The sequence below is a fragment of the Megalobrama amblycephala genome, linkage group LG24 (genome assembly GCF_018812025.1).
Source record: "Megalobrama amblycephala isolate DHTTF-2021 linkage group LG24, ASM1881202v1, whole genome shotgun sequence".
Classification (NCBI taxonomy): Eukaryota; Metazoa; Chordata; class Actinopteri; order Cypriniformes; family Xenocyprididae; genus Megalobrama; species Megalobrama amblycephala.
In genome coordinates this window covers 13567457-13591487 of record NC_063067.1, presented here as the reverse complement: position 1 = coordinate 13591487, position 24031 = coordinate 13567457, and the positions used below count along the sequence as shown (strand labels likewise).

The 24031-nt window shown below is 37.3% G+C and overlaps 1 protein-coding gene across 2 annotated transcripts in view; it reads left to right on the top strand.

Moving 5' to 3' along the window:
- The first annotated feature begins 344 nt into the window (after nt 1–344).
- The window catches only part of camkvl (CaM kinase-like vesicle-associated, like), a 55473-nt gene continuing 31786 nt past the window's right edge, over nt 345–24031 (top strand). The window contains exon 1 of one of the 2 annotated variants that reach the window (XM_048178773.1): nt 345–570. In XM_048178773.1, the coding sequence (XP_048034730.1) occupies nt 362–570 (209 nt within the window). In that variant the 5' untranslated portion in view covers nt 345–361. The remainder of the gene's footprint in view (nt 571–24031) is intronic. The other variant, XM_048178774.1, reaches the window with a different exon arrangement.

Sequence of the window (24031 nt, the reverse complement as noted above, 5' to 3'; positions counted from 1 at the left end):
AGAGGAGATCCATAAAAGTCTAGTCCCAGCCAGGGCCATCACTAAAATTCACAGGACCTGGCTGGGACTAGACTTTTATGGAAAAAATAGTAGGCCCTACAATCGCATAGGCCTACCTTGTGGGGACCTGCCATTGCTCACAAGGAAAATGGCTAATTAAACAATGTTTTAATTATGATCTAAAAACGTAGAAATGTTTGTGTGAGGGTTTTGAGAAAATATCAACACCATAAAAACACAATAGAAGTCAATGGAAACGTCTATACGTGTGTGTTTGTGTGTGTGTGTGTGAGAGAGAGAGAGAGAGAGAGAGAGAGAGAGAGAGCAAACTGGAGAGGGAGGGAGAGATTCGGTGATCCAGATGAAAGCAGAGATTATTTATTTCTCTGGGGAAGAGAGAAAGAGGGAGGGAGGGACAGACAGCAGCATTGCTCGCATAGTCTTGTCAGAACTGCGCCGATCTAATGCGTCTCTCATAAACGAGCCATTAACAGCCGATCAAGGGCTCGCAGTCTTCAAAGTTTGGATTTCCTCATCTATCCCGTGCGTACTCAGTGCCAATCCGAGCAGGTAAAACAACTTTGGTGTATTGTCATAGATTTTTGTTTTATGTCTTTCCTCTAAAGCGTTTCCTTTTTATCAAATAGCACCGCAAAACCGGCGGAACATCTGTTGAAACAAACTAGGGCATCACGATTTCTTTGTTTTCTGATTTCATGTTCAAGTTTATAGATTGCGCTGGAGTTTGTGAGGGAAGCATTCGTATAAAAATCAACCTGTCGATGTGTGAGGTTGAGATGCTGTTTCTCAGCGCGAGATTGCCTCAAGTGTTGCGTGTTTTAATTATTCTTGAAGTAATTAGAGCCCTGACCGCATTTACACCGAAAAGTTGTTTAACACGTGATTTTCAGGCTACCCTTTAAAAAAAGAACAGCGTGAGAGAAACAGTTGAGCTTTCTGATGAGCGACGTTGCGTGAGGTTTTCGAAACTGTTTTAAGAGCAGGTGGAGTAGTGCCGAGTAATGTAACGATAAATAGCCACGAAATTAGAGCGAGACTGGTTGGAAATAACAAATTAATTATTAATAAGGCACATACTATGACATACTGTTCCCTAATGGGTTTATCAACGTGTTTAGTGATCATTACTCGTGACTGAGCACTTGTTCTTGTCGCATTCTTTCCTCCTATTGTCATGTTGTCCTTGCCATTACTGAGATATTCAGCCATTTATTGTACAAGTAGGCTTAACTCGAGAGTGGTTGTTTAGGGCTGAGAGAAATTCAGGGTCAGCCTGTGTGCGTATACAGCTTTGCTATATTGCCACATGACCTCACAAATATAGTGACATAACATATTTAACATTTTGAAAATCAAGGACATTTGAAGTGGTTTTTACTATTTGAAAGGCTCAAGAGATGTTTTATTTTCTGTCTAATAAAGTCGAAAGATTTTATGTGTTGTGTAGGTTATCTTAGTATAAAACATTTATGTGAAGTTCTCACTAATATAGATTCAAAAGTCTGCGCGCGTGTGTGTGTGTGTTCTGAATGCATAATGAAATATCCACAAACACACATTGACATTTTGATGACATTTTTAATTTCCATTGGAGTTTCACCTGTTTTTTATAAAGTTACTGTTTTTCAAAACAGGTGCAACTCTAATGGAAATTAAAAATGGTTGGTTTTTGGTTTTGTTACACTAATTCAAATTTATCTTTGTCAAACCATCTAGTTCTCTGGCATTAATGTTTATTATTGTTTTCAGTCAGTCATTATAACCAGATGCCTTCAACTTTTTCATGAAAAGGACTATGTGCTTACATCGCAAAGGCATTCAAATACTCATTACTTCATTTTATCTTTTGGTTGAAGTTGTTTAAATATTCTGGGTTTATTTAATGCATCATTTCATTTTATTTTTTTACAATCAATAATTGGCAGTACCATCACTACAGTAGAATAACAGACTCCCTGTTGGTCGTATCATTAATAGCCCATTGAAGATATGCCTGCCCTCAAGTTCTTTGTTAATAGTGTTCTGTGAATTGCTAAACACACTGAAAGAAATCCAATGCTTTGTAGACAGAAAACATCAGACAAATTACATCTGAGATCTTCATTAGCTATACTAACATTTCAGCTAAACTTCATAAACGAAACCATGAAAATTAGGGAGGTCCTGCCTTGCTGTATGATGATGCAGATATCAGTATTGTCAAACCTTCTAGAGCTTTCAGCTGCAGGTTGTAGCTGCTGAAACAGAGACCGTTTTACCCCGTGCCACACTTAAATAGTCTTTGCAGCCAGAGAGGTGTTTGTGGAAGTGACAGACGCACCCACAGGTGAGCTGTGAGCTCGGCTGAAATTTTGCACATCCTTTTAACACATAGCAGCATGATGCTGGAATTCCTAGCTAACACTCATTTACAGGATTTCACAAATGCTAAGCTTCTAGAACAGATCTGTTATAAATGGTTAATGGCCATGACCGACTCCAATTCAGAATGTGCCAAAAAACGGCGGTTGAGCGGAAGAGCAAATGGGCCACAGTGGATTAGCAATAAAAATAAACAAACAAAAAAAAGTTGGGAGTGTGGATGCGGGATTGCATTACAAGAATGAAAGAGACAAAATGAAATGCAAATACATTCATTGGTGGTCTAGAAAATGCAGCCCCGTTAAAATCTTATTCCCTAAAAATAAATGTTTTGGGTAGCATTCAAGACCATTCAATTCATCAGGGTCAGCTATGGGGTAGAGTATTAATCTCTGCCAGGATGTTTTTTTTTTTTTTTTGCATTTTTATTTCTATAACTTTTGTTTATTTATTTATTTTGAAGTTATATTTTTGGCTTTTCTGCCATTGTTTGAATAGGATAAAGAAAGACCAGGAAAGGACCATGAGCCAGGACTCAAACTTGGGTCACCCAAAGTGCTGTTTCACCATATGTCGGAGCGCTGCCTGTAAGGATATTTGGCTCTGACTGCAGTTTAAAGAATATCCTGTTAAATTTACCACAAACAGCTGTGGTTGCCAGGAGTTCACCATAAAAAATATGGTGACAATGTTTCAGTTATTACGTGATGGTATTAGGTACACTTTATTATTATAGGCACACCTTGCTAGTACTGTGTTGGACCCCCTTTTTGCCTTCAGAACTGCTTTATTTCTTCGTGGTATAGATTAAACAAGGTGCTGGAAACATTTTCTCAGATATTTTGGTCCATATTGACATGATAGCATGATGCTGCAAATTTGTCAGCTGCATATTCATGATGCGAATCACCTGTTCCACCACATCCCAAAGCTGCTGTATTGGATTGAGATCTGGTGACTGTGAATGTTCAAGAAATCAGTTTGAGATGATTTTAGCTTTGTGACATGGCATGTTATCCTGCTGGAAGTAGCCATCAGAAGATGTGGTCATAAAGGGATGGACATGGTCAGCAGCAATACTCAGGTAGGCTGTGGCATTTAAACGATGCCCAATTGGTCCCAAAGTGTGCCAAGAATGGTCATTTGAGTTATTGTTGCCTTTCTATCAGCTTGAACTAGTCCGGCCATTTTTTTCTGACCTCTGGAATCAACAAGGCATTTTTACCCACAGAACTGCCATTTACTGATATTTTCTCTTTTTCTGACCATTCTCTGTAAAACTATGAGATGGTTGTGCGTGAAAATCCCAGTAGCAGTTTCTGAAATACTCAGACCAGGCACCAACAACCATGCCACATTCAAAGTCACTAAAAATCACCTTTCTTCCCCATTCTGATGCTCATTTTGAACTTCTGAAGATCGTCTTGACAGTGGCTGCGTCTGAAAGCTTAGGCAGCTGACTTGTGCCGTTTGTGCACGAAGGTACCTCACAAAACTGATTTCGGACAGACTTCTGAGGCTGCATAACGGTCTAATAATTTACAACAAAATAGAGTTTTGGTGATAACTAAGCAAATATTTAATTACTACAATAATAATTTCTTGCTAGAAATGACATCAAAAGTGGAAAACGTTGGTCAAAAATGTACATTTACATACAAACTGACCACCAACCACTTTCAGATGCCATCTTTATTTTTTCAACTGTCTCAACTGTCACGGAATGGAACACACAGGATTGTGGGATATCAAATGCAGCAAAGGATACATCTATGCTGATTTCAAAAATCGATAAGATAAAGGTATCTCAGGAGACAGGAAGTAAAGCTAACATTGGATTCGGACGAGCCTTGATGCCTTCCCATTTTGGAATGCATTCTCCAAAGCCTGGTAGCTCCCCAGGAATCCTCCCACTGCCCATCATGGTATTCCCTGACCAAGACCCCTCTTGGCACAGGCACACTGACACACAGTTGGCCCAGGGCCTACACAAATATGCATTTTCTCCAGTGTGCCTGACTGCACAGACACTGCGAAGTCAGGGAGGACAAACGACAGGTTGTGTTGGTTGCGCCATACTGGCCCACCCAGACTAGGTTCTTGGAGCTCACGCTCCTAAAATCAGGAGCCATTTTACAATCTCCAGGTTGAGCTGGTTTCGTTTAGAGTGTTATCATGTATGAACAGGTAACTTTCAGGTAACCAGCTGGGAGTATTGCTTGGACATAGCGTCTTTCCCCTCCCTGAGGTAGTAATGTGTACTTTTTTTGTGAGTTTCCTGTTCGGCGAACACTGGACATCTTTCTAACCTCCAACACCCATCAGTAGCCGAATTCAGCGGAGGAATTTGATACCGTGCCCACTACACATGGTATGCCCCTTCTCAGGTGAGCTTGCGCAATTGGACTAAGTGCACCATATGTGCTGATTCCCTGGCAGTAATCCCATATGATGTATTCTCCACTGTTCAGTTTCCCTGACGGAAAACGCTGTATCTTCGTTCTGCTTCGCTCTGCCACCAGTCACTGTGTCTGTAGAGCTCATCTCTTTTCAGGTAGGACCTACCACAAGGACTTTCTTCCATGTGTGTTACTTCCCTTTTGATAAGTCCATGTGATATATTCTCCCTTTGGGCAGGATGTGGCCTCCACAGTGTCCTTTCTTCTTCACACTTCCCCAACTCTTGCTAACTCTTAGTCTGCACAGCTGTAAGTTTATTCTTATTCAAATAATAAAAAACAGAAAAGGTCAAAAACAGCTGAAGCGACCTATTCCCATTGTACCAGTTCCAAGTACTGTCCTCTGTCCCCCTGTGGGATGAGGGACTACACAGCTTACATGGGGCTTTGAGAAGGTTACGATGTAGCGAGTGCACTTGTTACCTTGCTGACATCTGCACCACCAAACCTTGTAACATGGTTCAACTGGCGTTTTCCATTGGGACCACTAGTGTCACTACATCGACACAACAAAGTGACAGATAGGGAACGTCTTGGTTACTTATGTATGTAACCTCCGTTCCCTGATAGAGGGAACAATACATTGTGTTCCTTCTGCCACATCACTGAACTACCTGTTGATCAGAGGTGTTTGGGGCTCCCAAGGGCGACCCCAAGTGTCACTACATCGACACAATGTCTGGTCCCCTGCATCAGAAAACAGAGGTTACATCAGTAACTAAGACGTTTTTCATAACAACTTTTTGTTATACTGGTTGAAACTCTCTTCACATCCTAATAGCAAAAAATAATAGAAGTGGTCTAAATATTAAAAAAACTGTGGAAGTCTCATCAGCATGGTCCTTGAGGCTTCGCAGAATTCTAAACAGAGCACCGCAAACAAACAGCAGTCACCTTTTACAGTTCCTCCTGAACCAAAACAACAAGCTTATGCTGCTTTTCCTGCCATCTATACATCTGTCTATACAAATGGACTGCTCTTATTGGTTGGTCCACTAGGTGACAGCACTTGGTTTGACTCTTGCATTTAAGAACTACTCAAAGAAAACAAAATGCATATGTGAAACAACAAATACGTATATGTGAGGAGGAACATTCTTTGTACAGCTTAAAACACACAGTTTCTGCCAATCTCATGTTAATCTTGAGTACATATAGAGTAATACTGCATCCTTCATATCTCCGAAAAGTCTTTAGTTTTATCATATTTATAAAAGATATTTATAAAAGATAATTCACTCCTTTGGTGACAGGAGCTGCATCTCATTTCAGAGGCTGCGTCCTCCGGAGGTTGCATTTGAAGGCTGCATACGTCAACAAGAATGTCATATTTAAGAAAGTACCATAATAAAATTGACTGATATTTATTGTGAGGTGTAAAATACTGTAATTTCTTTCTTACTTTGCAATCCTTTTATGACGTGATACAGGCCATACTTGAAAAAAATTCGGCGAAACATTTCTACAACCGGAAGTTGTATATTTGGCACAGAAATACGTCCAACTCGTGTTTTGCATGAGAATGAAACTCTTTAACAGTGTAAATAAGTCAGAATGCATGAAATAGCATTACACCCCCCCTTAAAGTTCAAAGCATTGTAAACATAACATAACCATCCTATGTGACTCATTGATTGTCCATACTAATTAATGATCAGTAAAGTATACTAAAAAGCCTAGAACACTCAACTGTGTGCAAGACATAACAGCAGACAAAGCAAACCCCAGATTTTAGTATGGCATTTCTCAGCCGTCTCACTATAGATGCATATCCTCCATCCAAGAGGGTTAAATGTGTCTGATCGGGGGACTCTCACAAAGGTGGCAATGAAATCAAGTCAAGACAAGCATCCAGACAAGATTAAATTCCCAGCCGCGGTTTCCAAGAAGCCCATGAACGTCATTCCATCTTTTAACAGTGAATGACGATTTTGACTTAAAATTACATTAGACATGATCAAAACAAATGTAACATCTTACACACATTCACTGTTATATTGACATAATGGTGCATTGAATTAATATAAAAGCACCCCAGAGTCCACTGATATGCCGAATGTCAGCATCATTATCTGCGTTTCTACTGGGTGAAGCTCTGAATCATTTCAACCCACATCCTGGTTTCTATCACCTCCAGCTACTCAACAAATTACGCCACTTATGAGAGTAAGTGCTGGCAACCCTGAGCTAGACAGAGTGGAGAACCTCAGCGAGAACATATGCTAGCGATTTTACATTTTTCAAATGGCTTGTTATCACAGTGTGGAAACATTACATACCACAGTCTCCATAACATTAGTGGAGGGAAATCACAATCAATGAGTCACAAATGAAGCTCTATAAGCAATCGGTTATTTATAAACATGCTAATGCCCATTAGCGCCGTGTCACACAATATTGTTTTCACCTCTTGGATGGTGCCAATTAAGTGGTTACTTAATTTTGGAGACTCATCACAGCAGCTTTCCTCAAGATCTGAGACAAAATATTCAGTGAAAAATAATGCATACACGTAACCCACCATATGAGCATTATATGAAGCCTTTCTCTTCAGTTTCCAACCAGTGCAGCATTCAGTCCGACTCCTGTGGGCCACCTTGATGCTAGACTACATATAGCAAACACTTTCAAGTTAGATTCGTACCTTTTGCCCACACACTACACACCTCCCACAGATGCGTTTTGTAAATGGACGGGTGTATTTCAGTACTGCAGGCGTCTAAGTCTCTTGTCCAACATTCAGCTCATAAGCTCAGATGTGCTGTTTGCAGTTTTAAACAAATGAAGTAAACACGTGTTAATCATATCAGCCTACAACAAATGAGCTATTCTCCTTGATGGATTTGTAATCTCTATAAACACCCTCCCATAATGATGAATGAAATAGGATTCATAAGAAGCTTGTGAAAAATATTCTCATAGGTTTTATAGCTCATATCTAATCAGCTTTACAATATCTATAAAATTGTGATTGGGACTGTTTTATGTGCAGCCTGGATAGACACAGGGTGCTTTAAGAATAAACTTAGACATAAGCTCTGATCTCATTAGTATTTTTTTTAGGTATTCATACAAAATGGTGACATAAGCATTGTTTGGATATGGATGTATTGACAGCATCTGCACGGGTATGTTTGTAGCAATAGCCAACAATACATTGTATGGGTCCAAATTATCCATTTTTCTTTTATGCCAAAAATCATTAGGATATTAAGTAAAGATCATGTTCCATGAAGATATTTTGTAAATTTCCTACCGTAAATATATCAAAAATGTATTTTTGTGAGTGGATATGCATTGCTAAGGACTTCATTTGGACAACTTTAAAGGCGATTTTCTCAATATTTAGATTTTTTTTTGCACCCTTAGATTCCAGATTTTCAAGTAGTTGTATCTCGACCAAATATTGTCCTATCCTAACAAATCACACATCAATGGAAAGCTTATTCAGCTGTCAGATGATGTATAAATCTCAATTTTAAAAAATTGACCTGTATGACTGGTTTTGTGGTCCAGGGTCACAAATGTCTTTAGATGTATAAAAAAATCTTAACAAATCCTATATATTATTTATTTCTTATTATTATTTAAATGTATGTAAATATATACTTCTGTAGTGTACTATTATTTAGATACAATAATAATAATGTTCTATTAACAATAATAATTGACAATAATTTTAGTTACAATATACATTTACACTATTTACACATTTTTAAAGAAAAGAAAAGAAAAATTAAATGATTCAATAATGATTCAATGATGACAGAATTTTAATTTGTTTTAAAGGTTAAGCTTGGGTAAAGTGATGGACATATTTAATTAATGTCATATACCATAAAACCAACCTATTCAGTAAATTCAATATTCTATTCAACTAAAATATTCTACTGTAAACTATTTTTTAGTTCCTTATTTTAGTTCATTCAATTTTTTAAATCACTAATTGTTAGTTCATACAATGTTTTAGATGCTGTCAAACATAAAAGGAATCCACACACAAAACAGATTCAAAGTATATGGATGGAAAAGTTTGTTGTTATTATTATTGTGCACAGTCACTTTTTTCTAGTGCATTTTGGTATTCAGTTGTCACTTTATATGAGAATCTTCAGTAACATAGTACTTTTCAATAGATCTTGAACTTTGAATTTCTTTGGTGTGCTGATTCCTTTTTTGTTTTTCATGTTTTGTAAACTGAATTTATGCACACAGAAAATACTTTTCATGTACAAATTGCCACAGGACTTTTTCATATTTTTTGCAAGTTAGATGCTGTCAGTACATTAATAATGTTAATGTATGTGTGCTAGAACAATGCTTTACATACAAATACCTGTGAATACTAATGTCATATTATCAACATATCCGCACTCATTTACGCTCATACACACGTTGCTAATTAATACATTAATTAGCTTGAGGACACGTATTATGTATGTTTTAAAGGTGCCCTAGAATCAAAAATTGAATTTACCTTGGCATAGTTGAATAACAAGAGTTCAGTACATGGAAATGACATACAGTGAGTTTCAAACACCATTGTTTCCTCCTTCTTATATAAATCTCATTTGTTTAAAAGAACAGGCGAATCTCAACATAACACCGACTGTTACGTAACAGTCAGGATCATTAATATGTACGCCCCCAATATTTGCATATGCCAGCTCATGTTCAAAGCATTACACAAGGGCAGCCAGTATTAACGTCTGGATCTGTGCACAGCTGAATCATCAGACTAGGTAAGCAAGCAAGGACAACAGCGCAAAATGGCAGATGGAGCAATAATAACTGACATGATCCATGATTACATGATATTTTTAGTAATATTTGTAAATTGTCATTCTAAATGTTTCGTTAGCATGTTGCTAATGTACTGTTAAATGTGGTTAAAGTTACCATCGTTTATTACTGTATTCACAGAGACAAGATAGCCGTCGCTATTTTCATTTTTAAACACTTGCAGTCTTTATAATTCATAAACACAACTTCATTCTTTATAAATCTCTCCAACAGTGTAGCATTAGCCCGTTAGCCACGGAGCACAGCCTCAAACTCATTCAGAATCAAATGTAAACATCCAAATAAATACTATACTCACATTATCCGAAGCATGCATGCAGCATGCATGACGAACATCTTGTAAAGATCCATTTGAGGGTTATATTAGCTGTGTGAACTTTGTTTATGCACTGTATTATAGTCGAGAGCTCGGGGGGCAGGGAGCGTGCGATTTAAAGGGGCCGCGCGCTGAATCGGTGCATAGTTAATGATGCCCCAAAATAGGCAGTTAAAAAAATGAATTAAAAAAAATCTATGGGGTATTTTGAGCTGAAACTTCACAGACACATTCAGGAGACACCTTAGACTTATATTACATTATATTGTGAAAGAACGTTCTAGGGCACCTTTAACATTCTTGGAGCTCAAACAGTAGATCATGTTGCTAACAATGCCAAGGACATGTAAATGCCAAAGACATGTAATTAAAGGCATTGGCTATTTAGATGCTATTTACATTAAGTGAAAATAGCAATATATTCTATTTACACTAAGTGACAATAGCTGCATTTTCTTAGTGATATGCTATTTACACTAGGTGAAAATAGCGATAGATTCTACTTACACCATGTAAAAGTATCAGTTCTTTGCAATAAGAGTAAATAGTAATTAGATGCCATCTATTATTTATATTGGCAGATACTATTTGTACCTCAGTATTTTTGTACATTAACAGGATGCAATAATATCATAGAGTGTAAATGATTATATTAAAATTGGATGCTGCCTTATTGGGAGAATAAAAACCCTCCCTACACCTAACACTATAAACACTTTTAATATTATTAAACACTCGTTCCCAGCTTATTTCCACTTTTAGAACATTATTTGAATTTTTATTGAAAATTAACGCGAGCTCTGAAAAAAAGGCAGATTCGAACCCGCGTTCTGCTGCACCACTGAAGACATTGAGTTCCCCAAGTCTTTTTTAAAACTTGAGTGGCCCAACCAGACATTGGTGGGCGGAGCTAGTGTAAATAGCATTTGCCAACAAGGGATGCACTTAGTGTAAATAGACACTACGTTAATGAAATGCATGATAACTGATAAAATATAGAAATTGAATAGAGTGTAAGTTTGGATAAAGCATGTTTGTATGTGCATAAAAAGAATGATTCAGTGTTTCAAAGAGGCCAGAATGTTGTAGATACATAGGAAATATATGTCTTGATCTTGTTAGAAGATGTTAATTGTTGCTTTTAAGTGCCCCATTACCCCAGCACATGCCCTCATTCATGCCAGCTGAGGTTCTTCTCCACAGCCATTCAGTGAACCCTCTCTGGGGGTCATAAAGAGTTAAGCTCAGAGTTTGGAGCACTGCTGAGATGCCATGCATCTGCTGCAGTCGTGTTGAACACCAATAATTTACACCCCCTCTAGCACTCTTCACTAACATATTAAAAAAAGATAATACAATTATTTTCACAAATATGCATATATAGGATACAAAGGATGAGTTGGTCCCCTTAAGACCACCACAGCCCAGCCCTTGAAGTGTCATGATAGCCCCTTTAGCAGAAACTAACACAGGAAGAGAGTGGCAATTATAGTATAATTGAGATAAACTGACAACTAAGCCATTATGGGGTCATGTGAGTCTTAACGCACTCGTTCACGCTCAAACATTCTCTTTCTCTCCATCAAATTACTTTTAATCATCTACATTATGTCATTTGAAGCAGAGGCGCTTTCCACCAACTCCACCTCGCTTAGGTTCCTTTTGCAGCATAATTTTGTTTCCGTTTGCATGTGAAATAGACAGAACAGCTTCCACTTCATCATTTGTTATAAAACAAAGCAAATAAAGAGAGAAAAATAATAGTGGTTGGGGGGGAAGCAGGGCTTTGTGAGCGAGATATGCAAGTTGAGGCTTTCCGCATCACAATGAAAGCTGGCGCTTTTGTTTGCGCTTTTGTGACGGGCGATGCTTTCTATTACGTTCAAAGTGCGGTAAATACATGCGGGACACGGGAGTAAGCATAAATCAGTGATGAGGACTCTTCCCTGTAGCCTTGTTTTGTCCGCCATTACTCCCAACTTGAGGATAAAGAGAGATGGAAAAAGAGAATTGAGAATGAGATGAGGAACAAAACGAGATGAAGCCTTTGCCATTGAAAGCTTGATCCTTATTATGATAGCAGTGCGCTATACGTACTCTTGTCATTTTAATGTTGTCCCACATTGAGCCACTAATCTTCCTCTTTCTGTTTATTTATCTAGGGAGGAGGAAATAAAAACACTGCAGAACTGGAAATTAAATTACTGCTTTTGGTGTCATAATATAAATGTCTGATAATCTAATTCTGTTTATATTAAAGACAGTGATAAATCACTGTTCTTTTTTAAAATCGTTATCATAGAACGGGCAAGGTGTGTTATTCAGCTCATAGCAAACCACAAAACAGTAGATCGTAAATGGTAGATTCATAAATTGTAATCCTTCAGATTATTGAACAGCAGTACAACTGAATGTAATTTCTGCACCTTTGTTGGCACCAAACAGAACTGACCCGGCCTTAAAAGCATTACTGAACAATCATATTTCAGAAACTGTTGCCAGCCAGCATTTTCTTAGACAAGCTTTTGCTCTGCAATTTAAAGAAAAAATCCAAAGATATGGAATCTTTAAATAAATCTTAAAATCAGTCTTCAAAAAAAAAAAAAAAGGGAAAAAAAGTGTATGGTAATAGATCACTGTCATTTTAGTATCATTGAGATAAATTATAGTTTTATTGTTTTGAAGTAGTTTTTATTTTTTGTTTTTAGTATTAATATTAGTTATTGTTTAGTTTTAGGCCTCATTCACACTAGTGTGTTTTTGTTTTGAAACGGCGTTTTAAAATGAAAACGATCCTCGTCTACACTGACGTTTCCAAAGTATTTCACAAAAGATCTCCGTCTACACTACACGCCTGAAAATGGGTGTCACGTGACCTTTCATGCACACTGGGCATACGCATACAAGTGTAAACAGTTGCCTCTTGCCTCTTGAAAGTCTCAGTTTTTGAGGTTCGAAAACGCCGGCGTAGTGTAAACGACAGGCATAACCATAGCAAAACTAGTGTAAACTGGGCCTTAGTTAACTATAATAAGCCAGTCATGGATTAAACTGTTGTAGAATCATACAGTAAATAGTTCTGTTGTTATTACTTGAAATCGCCAGCAGGTTGCTTTTTTCCTAATTGACTGTGAGAAGCATTTTTAGTTGCACTACTGCATAATTTAACTTTTTTAAAAGAGAAATATCAGATAAAAATTCTTTGCAATGTCAAATTCCAGTTTATGTCAGAAAACTATCCAATCAATTTTTACCATTTTATGAGCACATTTTACTGAAAACCAGAATAGAGTCCAGTTAATTCCCATGGGATGTTTTGTGAAGCATGTCTGAGTTAGCAACAGTAACCAAGGGGTGAGGCTTAGCAAAGGAATAAATTAAAAAATAATGCTCATTGGTTGCTAAACAGAGCACAGACACTATTTGTTGAGCCGGTAGGGATGTTCAAGCGCGTTCGTAAAAATGAACCAAATATATTTGCATGTTTTTCTTCATATTAAGCTGAGATAGGAGAAAATATCAAGAAAATTACACGATTTATTTAAAGGTGCCCTAGATTCAAAATTTAAATTTACCTTGGCATAGTTGAATAACAAGAGTTCAGTACATGGAAAAGACATACATTGAGTTTCAAACTCCATTGCTTTCTCTTTCTTATGTAAATCTCATTTGTTTAAACGACCTCCGAAGAACAGGCAAATCTCGACATAACACCGACTGTTACGTAACAGTCGGGGTGTACGCCCCAATATTTGCATATGCCAGCCCATGTTCCCAACATTATGAAAGGCATTAGACAAGGGCAGCCAGTATTAACGTCTGGATCTGCACAGGTGAATCAACAGACTAGGTAAGCAAGAACAATAGCGAAAATGGCAGATGGAGCAATAATAACTGACATGTTCCATGATAGCATGATATTTTTAGTGATATTTGTAAACTGTCTTTCTAAATGTTTCGTTAGCATGTTGCTAATGTACTGTTAAATGAGGTTAAAGTTACCATAATTTCTTACTGTATTCACGGAGACAAGAGCCGTCGCTATTTTCATTTTTAAACACTTGCAGTCTGTATAATTCATAAACAACTTCATTCTTTATAAATCTCTCCAACAGTGTAGCATTAGCCGTTAGCCACGGAGCATATAACCTCAAACTCATAGAGAATCAAATATAAACATCAAAATAAATACTTTACTCACATAATTCGAAGCATGCATACAGCATGGATGACGAACATATTGTAAAGATCCATTTGAGGGTTATATTAGCTGTGTGAACTTTGTAAATGTGCTGTAATATAATCGAGAGCTCGTGTGGCAGGGAGCACGCGAATTAAAGGGGCGGCGCGCTGAAAAAATCAGTGCATAGTTAATGATGCCCCAAAATAGGCAGTTAAAAAAATTAATTTAAAAAAATCTATGGGGTATTTTGAGCTGAAACTTCACAGACACATTCAGGGGACACCTTAGACTTATATTACATCTTGTGAAAAAGCATTCTTGGGCACCTTTAAAACTTATTGACTTAATGTTGCAAGGTAGCGAATGAAAAAACATATTCCATTTTCTTCCAGCCGTAAAAAGAAATGATTGATGTTTTAATATAGCTGTAGAGTCGAACAATGTATTGTTTAAACATTTTCACAATCTGACTCATGTGTTCTGTCCTCCTACAGACATTCTTCGTATTCTGCCCTTTGGCCTGTTGTCTCCTTGTTTTTGATCACTTTGTTTTCCCTCCTTCTCCTGTCCTCCTTTCTGCTGTCTTTCCCAACCAACTTCTTCAAGAGCATTTACCCATCCGTGATAGCAAGTCAAGTGCTGTAGCATCATACACACAGTCATGCGCACACGTACGCTCTGTTGTTAATATATTCTATTTAAAATCCATTCACCCCTCAACACACTTCTACACGCTGCCCCTCTCTGGGCGTACTTTAAATAAACAAACCTTTGATGTCTAATCTAATGTTAGATATGTAGGAGGCTGAGACGATTGACTACTACAGTACTGACAGAGAGAAGAGCTATTGCACAACGCATTATTGGAGTATCAAGCGAACACAATGCATGGGAAGTAAAGGGAAATGAGCCTGCGATGTCTTTCACTGACCTGATTTTAGATAATCCACCTACTTAAAACTCTGAATCGTCACCTCTTGGTCCTATATTTGGCTGCTTTATAACCGATGTGCCTTAGGTTAGAATATAGGAGATGACGCTAATTGCTAATCTGTTAGCGCTGTGAGTTTTCGTGTGTTGGTGTGACAGGCGCCATTGACAGTTTACACTGAGAGGAAGCAGCCAAACTCTCCAGATGGGCAATTTTCAGTGACTTTGGCCTGCTGATTCACTTTCCTCTGTGGTCGGCACTTCTGACTTCCAGTCAATGTGTTTTCTTCATTGAGGTAGCACTGTGCTAATTTGCATATGAGCTGTAGAGGCAAGCATTTCAATCTCTTACGGGGACAAACATCAGAATCTGTATTACAACAAGTTAATGAGTTGTTAAGTACCCTTTGCGATAGTGTGGGAAATTTTTCAGCCTGATTGTTAATTTCAGTCTGTGGGCACAAAGAGGATAAATGACGCTGAGAGTTTTCGTAACATGGCCACCATTATCTTCATTTCAATCATCAGATCTCGCTTTGCAAGAGAGCGGATTTCACTGCTGAATATTTTACACTTGCCTTTCTGTTCTCTCCCCTTTCATTTTCCTGCTCTGGTGCTTTCTTGCAGCTTCTCTGGTCTTCGATCTTTGAAGCTGATGGCTTTAGTAGAGGACTTGTCCCTTCATTACACTCTCCCAACATGTGACTTCTCTAAAAACATTCAACTGTAAAGTTTGAATTTGGAGTACTGAAGTTGGCAGCCTTTTATATTTAATGTTACTTTTTTTTTTAATCAATGATTTTATTCATAAATATTAAAAATTCCTTTAAAAATTACAGTTGAGGACATTTGCTACACAAACCGAATTTGGCAGCCTGTTGATTGACATCCATGTACTGTGATGAGGGCAGGACACATTAGGGTTGGGTAAAAATAAACATTTTCCAGTTAATTGTATCTTGATTTGAACAGACAAAATGTCTATGTACTGCGAAATAATGGACATAAAACATGTCTTTCTATTGAGCTGTTTTGGATGGACGCATGCAATATAAGGCTTGATTGTAATCCGATTCATGAACAAATTACTCTTTTGAATTGGTTCTTTGTAGTGAATCAAAAACATACAATATTAGCTATAGCAGTATTGTAGAATGTAGATCCCATTCACAAACAAATAAATATCTAGTTCAGTCATGAAACTATAATTTGTTCCCTTGATTTACTAAATCATGTGCATTATTTACTAATTTGTTCCCTCGATTTATAAATCGCACGCATGATTTAGCAAATCGTGCTAAAAATTTAGCCTACTATTTTATCCTGCATGTCATGTGCGGGGCTCCATACAATCACATCATTACCGCGTGACACAAGCTGATTGGCCTCTGCTGATCCTGTAGCCAATGAGATTGCTTGCTCATCATTTAAATAGTTTGGTTCAGTGTTTTCTGTAAGCTAGTTCTGCAGCGCTCCTCTGAAACCCTCCACCTCCCACAGCTCCACCTGCCTAGATCTGCTACAGGATTTATGTATGTCTACTCATGCAGCAGCATATCTTACATGCTCACATCAGCGTGTCATGTATATTTTGGCCGTAGCAAGCCCATACTTGCTAAACAATAATCAACAGCAGCAGCTGATCTAGTCCGCCAAGACCAAATACATTGCCATATTCAATAAGATGCCAAAACTATTCCGAGAGTTGTCATGATTGAACTCCTGTGAGTCTATTTTGTAATGAATCATTAAAAAACAGAAGTCTTCATGAGTTATAGATTTATAAAAATTTTATACATTATTTAAGCAAGAAATACAAGTTGAAGTTTACTTAAAGGATTAGTTCACTACAGAATTAACACTTCCTGATAATTTACTCACCCCCATGTGATCCATGATGTTCATGTCTTTCTTTCTTCAGTAAAAAAAAAAAAAAAAATTAAGGTTTTTGAGAAAAACATTTTCTCCATATACTGGACTTCAACAGGGTTCAATGGGTTGAAGGTCCAAATTGCAGTTTCAATGCAGCTTCAAAGGGCTCTACACAATCCCAGCTGAGGAATAAGGGTCTTATCTAGCGAAACGATTGGTCATTTTCTAAAAGCTAAAAAATTATATACTTTTTAACCACAAAGGCTCATCTTGCACTACGTAATCACATTGGAAAGGTCACACGTGACATAGGCAGAAGTACGTGGTAGGGCGAAAAACTCCATCTCATTATTTCCTCCAACTTCAAATTGTCCGAATCATTTTTTACTTTTATCTCTAAAGGCCGTTTGACTTAGTCTTGCAACGTTTGCTTTTAAACACTTCGCTTGGTTCTTCCGCCTATGTCACGCGTGACCTTTCCTATGTGATTACGTTACGCGTGGCACATCGCACAGCTAGATCTTTTTCTGGGATAGTGTAGAGCCCTTTTGAAGCTGCATTGAAACTGCAAATTGGACCCACCGAACCTTGTTGAAGTTCACTATATGGAGAAAAATCCTGGAATGTTTTCCTCAAAAACCTTAACTTCTTAAGAAAGAAAGACATAAACATCTTGGATGACATGGGGGTGAGTAAATTATCAGGAAATTTTAATTCTGAAGTGAACTAATCCTTTAATTTGCTATCCATGGAGGATATTGTGTTTATTATTTTATATGTAAAAAAATAAAAGTAAACAAATAGCAAATGAACTGCAGTTTGGACCCTATAAAATTTTGAAATGTACCAACTTAGAAGGTTTCGTGCATAATACGCCATTAGCTGAGAAATTTTATTTCATTTATTAGCAAAATTAAATATGCCCAAATGAATAAGAACTGAATTTAATGGAATCAAAATCAAGAGCTTGTGAATTTGAATCAAATCAGGAAATCTGTATTGACACTCATCCCAAGCACACATTTATATACAATCCCCGTTACTGTTAATTTTAGTACATATTTCCAGTTTTCCTGCTTGGCACATTTCCAGAAGGCCAGCGAGATTTTCATTTGAAGTTTGGTCCCTTTGGAATTCCCTTAATATTTCATACATCTATTCCAGCCACTAACTAATTACCCCAGTACAGTGTCAAGCCCTACAGTACAGAGCGAGAGATGAAACTGTGCTTTTGAATGACTGAGGGTGGGGGGGATGGAGGAACACATCACCGTTAGTTTAGCTGGAGAGATGGTGTGAACGAGATCAGCAGTTTGCTTTTGAAAGACATCACGAACGTTCATTCCAATTTGTATGGATGCTTTTTGAGTCTATGCTGTAAAAATGAAGTGATCATAGAATTTATAATTAAAACATTCAAGGCAACAGTTTGCATGTCTTGTTCTGAGTTTAATTAAATTTCTTTAGTATTTTGAAGTTCTCATGATGTAAAATCTGCTATAAATGACCATATAAGAAAATGAATCCTGCATAAAAGACAACACATTTCTAAACATGCCAGCTAAATCAACAACAGTAGTGAAAAAAAACCTGGCAAATGGTCAGTAACCATATTAATTATGTATGTCCCAGTGCATGCTGGGAAGAAGGTGCACGGGACCGAACTACGAAGCATTTTTTAGGTTAGGGATATTTGACAATAACAAAGAGACAAATAAAAAAACATTAATCATATATAATTTATATATAAGCAGCATTTAAATACAATTATTAATATTATTATTTAAGTTGTTAGAAGTAAATTATTATACTATTGGTAATTTTTCATGATTATTTTATGCATTATTTACTCATTTTTGCAGTTGTTTTTTATAGTTCACTGTCGTGAAGAGACAAGTCAAAGCATTTAAAACAACAAGCATTGCACTGATGCTGAGCTGTTTTCTCTTGGTACCATCCACTTAAATCATTTCAGGTATTTTTTTTCTCTCTAGCTCTCCTTCATCCTTCTCTTTTAACCTTCTACTTTGTTCACTCCATCCCTTATCCCCGCTGTCTTCTCTATTTCACTCGCTTGTTCTTGCTCTTTCTCTCTCTTTTTCCCTCTGATTCTCCCAGGAGCCCAACTGACCTAATTCTCCTCCGAAGACATGGCTGCACTCGCATGGGCGCGCAATGCTGTTTCTCACACTTGCATCTTCCGTATCCCAGATTTACCTCACCTTGTGAAAAACAATATTTTTTTTATTTCATCAGCTGCAGTAGGTCCATGCAATGTCCTTATTAAACTACCACAAAGCCATTTTTTTCCATTCACAGCAAATTCAGCAAGGTGTTAGCAGTTTAAAACTTTGTTTCTGGTGTGAGTTTACTTCCTCAGTGGACCCATTATTTATGTTTGTTGCCAAGTTCTTCATTAGCTTGAAGACCCTTCTGATAGGGAGGTCTGATTAATGAAGATTAAAGCAGTGGTTCTAATTTGGTGGGTCAATCACAAACCAAAATGGGTCACAAGTCTGTTTAGGTTGGTTAGCAATATAAATAGGCTTATTAACTTCTTAAAAAGTTTTCTGTTGTTTTTGATGGCAAACCCGTGTGTCTAGTCAAACTTAAATTCACTTTTCACTTGATAGAATCAGCGATCGGTAGCAGCGTGGCTAAATGTCTACATTTCTCAGTAGAGTACCGTTTGTTTTTTACAATTTGTTTGACAATTTTTCTTCTTATTTTTTTTTAACAGAATGTTGCTATGCTTATTATATGCTAAATGATTTATCCATCCAATTTTTCCATTTATTAAATTCTTGTGCCCTCAATCTTTAAAGGGTTAGTTCACCCAAAAATGAAAATAATGTCATTTATTACTCACTCTCATGTCGTTCTACATCCGTAAGACCTTCGTTTCATCTTTGATGAAATCCGATGGCTCAGTGAGGCCTCTCTCTCCTCAAGATCCATAAAGGTACTCAGAACATATTTAAAACAGTTGGTTCAATCTTAAAGGTGCCCTAGAATTAAATATTGAATTTATATTGGCATAGTTGAATAACAAGAGTTCAGTACATGGAAAAGACATACACTGAGTTTCAAACTCCATTGTTTCCTCCTTCTTATATAAATCTCATTTGTTTAAAAGACCTCCGAAGAACAGGTGAATCTCAACATAACACCGACTGTTACGTAACAGTCGGGATCATTAATATGTATGCCCCCAATATTTGCATATGCCAGCTCATGTTCAAGCCATTAGACAAGGGCAGAACGTCTGGATCTGCACAGCTGAATCAACAGACTAGGTAAGCAAGCAAGAACAATAGTGAAAAATGGCAGATGGAGCAATAATAGCTGACATGATCCATGATAACATGATATTTTTAGTGATATTTGTGAATTGTCTTTCTAAATGTTTCGTTAGCATGTTGCTAATGTACTGTTAAATGAGGTTAAAGTTACCATCGTTTATTACTGTATTCACAGAGACAAGAGAGCCGTCGCTATTTTCATTTTTAAACACTTGCAGTCTGTATAATGCATAAACACAACTTCATTCTTTATAAATCTCTCCAACAGTGTGTAATGTTAGCTTTAGCCACGCAGCATAGCCTCAAACTCATTCAGAATCAAATGTAAACATCCAAATAAATACTATACTTACATGATCCGATGTATGCATGCAGCATGCATGACGAACATCTTGTAAAGATCCATTTGAGGGTTATATTAGCTGTTTAAACTGTGTTTATGCTGTTCAAGGCAAGCGCGAGTTCCGGGGGAGAGGGAGCACGAGAATTAAAGGGGCCGCAACCTATATATCGGTGCATAGTTAATGATGCCCCAAAATAGGCAGTTAAAAAAATAATTTAAAAAAATCTATGGGGTATTTTGAGCTGAAACTTCACAGACACATTCAGGGGACACCTAAGACTTATATTACATCTTTTAAAAAGAAGTTCTAGGGCACCTTTAATATTATAAAGCGACAAGAATACTTTTTGTGCACCAAAAAAACTAACGACTTTTCAATGATGTCTAGTGATGGGCGATTTCAAAACACTGCTTCAAATCTTTTGTTTCGAATCAGTGATTCGGATCGCGTGTCAAAATGCCAAACTGCTGAAATCACATGACTTTGGTGCTCCAAATCACTTCCTACGATCAAGTCAATTCCTGAAGGATGAAATCAAATCCCTTCTTGCATTTTTCTTATTGCAAGGCTGCTTTTAACTCCACTTTTAGACATAAACTCGCAAACTTCCCACAGCCATTTTGAAGTGCGTTCAACTTTAAGTTGGCGAGCAAAGTTTACTTGCAAAGACCCTCGATCCCTTGACCGAGGGAGCGAGTCTACTCAATATGTACACTTCAGGAAGATCCATAAACCACAACCCTGTTGAAAAAACCAGCATATGCTGGTTAGGTATGTTTAAAAGCATGGCAGCTGGTTTGAGCTGGTTTATGCTGGGCCTTATTTGGTCATGAGCTGGTTTAAGCCGGTCAAGTGCTGGTCCTAAGCAATTAGCTCCAGCTCAGGACCAGCTTAAACCAGCTCATGACCAATGAAGGACCAGCATAAACCAGCTTAAACCAGTGGATTCCAAGTGATCAAGGGCTTAGGGTGTTCCATGTAAACCCATTTCAAAGGTTCCCCCAGTAGTGCAACATAAGCAATGACTACATCCGAGTGAACAAGATGGAGGGAAGTGAGCGAGGGAAGGGCATAAAAAATTGAAATGACTTAAATGCAGCCCAGAAGCCGTTTCACTCGGATATAAATCACAAAAGCGAAGAAAAGACTACTGCAACTTTTGTTTCATGCTGACTTGAAGTCATTTAGGTTTTTTTTTTTTTTAGTAGCTAAGCCATTTTATTTAATAAGTATCATGGTGGCGTTGTTAAACCCTAAAGCGTTATGTTTTTCTTGACAATATTTCAGAAATAAAGTTTTCTCTGATGATTGATCAGAATTAGAACGAGCAATATCCGATTTGGGAATGACTCTTTTGAGTCTGTTCTATTAAATGAATCTGTCAATCCTTTGAATCATTGAAGTAATCAGTTTAGTTTGAATCGATCAGAGCAGATCCAACTTAAGTGACTCACTTAACTGAATCAGTTGGGTGGTTCGTCCAACTTCACAGAGATCGCTTCTCGCGGCCTGGGTAACAACTTGTGCTCTTCTATAAAGTACAACCCGAGTAACAGCTCACATGTCTATGGACATTGAGTCACCATGGTCACACCTTGGCATAGCGAGTTAAATGAGATTAACACACATATATATGGCTTGTAAACTGCTATGTGGGTGTGTTGTAAGGTATTTCTATATTTTTTTTTAGTGCACCATATAATTTAGCTTTTTTTGTGATTGTTACAAACAATGAATGACATTACAGTTTTTAATTGGCTGCATGCAGAACAGATGCTCTCCATTTCTGTTGCCAAATCTGACTTGTATAACAACGTTCTACTCAAAGCATTTGTCCATTGCTGATTTAAATCTGAAAATTGTATCATCCCAGGTTATGTCCTTTATTCGCTCTTCTTTTTATGTGTGTTCTTTCCACTTTCACATTTTAAAAAACAGAGGCTGAGCACGAAGAGGGGGAGCTGGGTAAATGAACAAAGGATCAAAGCTTCATGAGAATAGAGAGATATAATGTGGAGACAAACTGCTTAGAGTACAATCATCAATTGGGTTTTGAGGGGAAAAGAATATACCACAGCTTCTGTAATGGTTAATTTTACATTAAAATAAAGTAGTGAAGAGTGAAGTAGCTGAGGCATTTTTCAAACAGAACCTTGAACAGTCTGCAGTGTTAGTTTAGCATCACAGCTGGTGAAAGAAAGTGCCAGAAGGATGTGCGTGCGTGAGAGAGAGTGGAAATGCATGTGAATGTCTATAGGTGAGCTGAGTGTTTTGATTTTACTTGCACATGTGCAATTATCGATCAGTCAACCTCAACATTATGCGCCAGAGAAGGTTCATATAAATCTTAGATACAAATCGATAATTATTACACCATAAAGTCCACTATCTCCACCACTAAATTTAACAGCTGACAGGCCCATTTAATGAATAGTATACCAAGAGAACTAAAATACTGACACATTAGAAAGCAGAGCGCTTTGTCATATTATTAAGCTTTAACAAAACGTTAAAGTTTTTGCTTGAATGCGATAGTTACAAGAATTAAGTGTGATTAATTATAAAAATAACCAGACAAAGAAAAAAATCATGCTCCCTGACCTGTAGGTAAATTTAGCATTTTCATTCCATCTGAGCAATTCAGGGTTGAAGTAGCACCTTCCTGTTTTTGCGGCTCTTCAAGCTGTTCCTTGCTGTAGGGTTGCACATGAGGCCTTGCATAACATTAGAAATGAGTAGGTGAGGTTTATTTTTAAAGGAATGATCTGGGTTTAACAAGTTCAGATTTATCGACAGCACCCTGTCGATTACCACAGACAACTTTTACTCATCCCTCAACGTGTAAAACGGTTCTAAATTATTTTCAGTGGTAATTGACTGTATGTCACCAATGTTTCCGATAAAGCTTTATTTGTACTGAACCAGAAACTTTCATTTTAACAAGGTGCCTGATCGCATCAGTCTAACCTTTACAGTTTGTGTGACACATTTCAGTGTGGTTTGTTTTGTGGACCTGCCTCAGTGTAATGGTAAAGGCTGTTATTGACTATAACAACTATATTAGACCTGACAGCAAACCCACACCCCGTAAGGATTGTTACTCGTGTCACATTTGAAAAGGGCATTTACATGGATGTAAGACACAGAAACAAAAAATTGCCCATTAAAATGAATATTTTGGGTAAAGACAGTTTAAGCGCTGTCAACGGCATGTGTGGCATGCTGTCGAATATCACAGAAAATAATTCTGACTTATCCTTCAGTTTATAAAAAGCAAACAAAAAGTGCAGTTACAATATTCATTATTAATAAACTGTTGTTGTAATTATTGTATTTATTAATGTTGTATTTATTAATGTTTTGAATTAGCTTTTATTTTTATTATATCAGTTTCCATTTTAGTTTAAAGCAGAACTAAGTAACTTTTTTACCTTCATAAA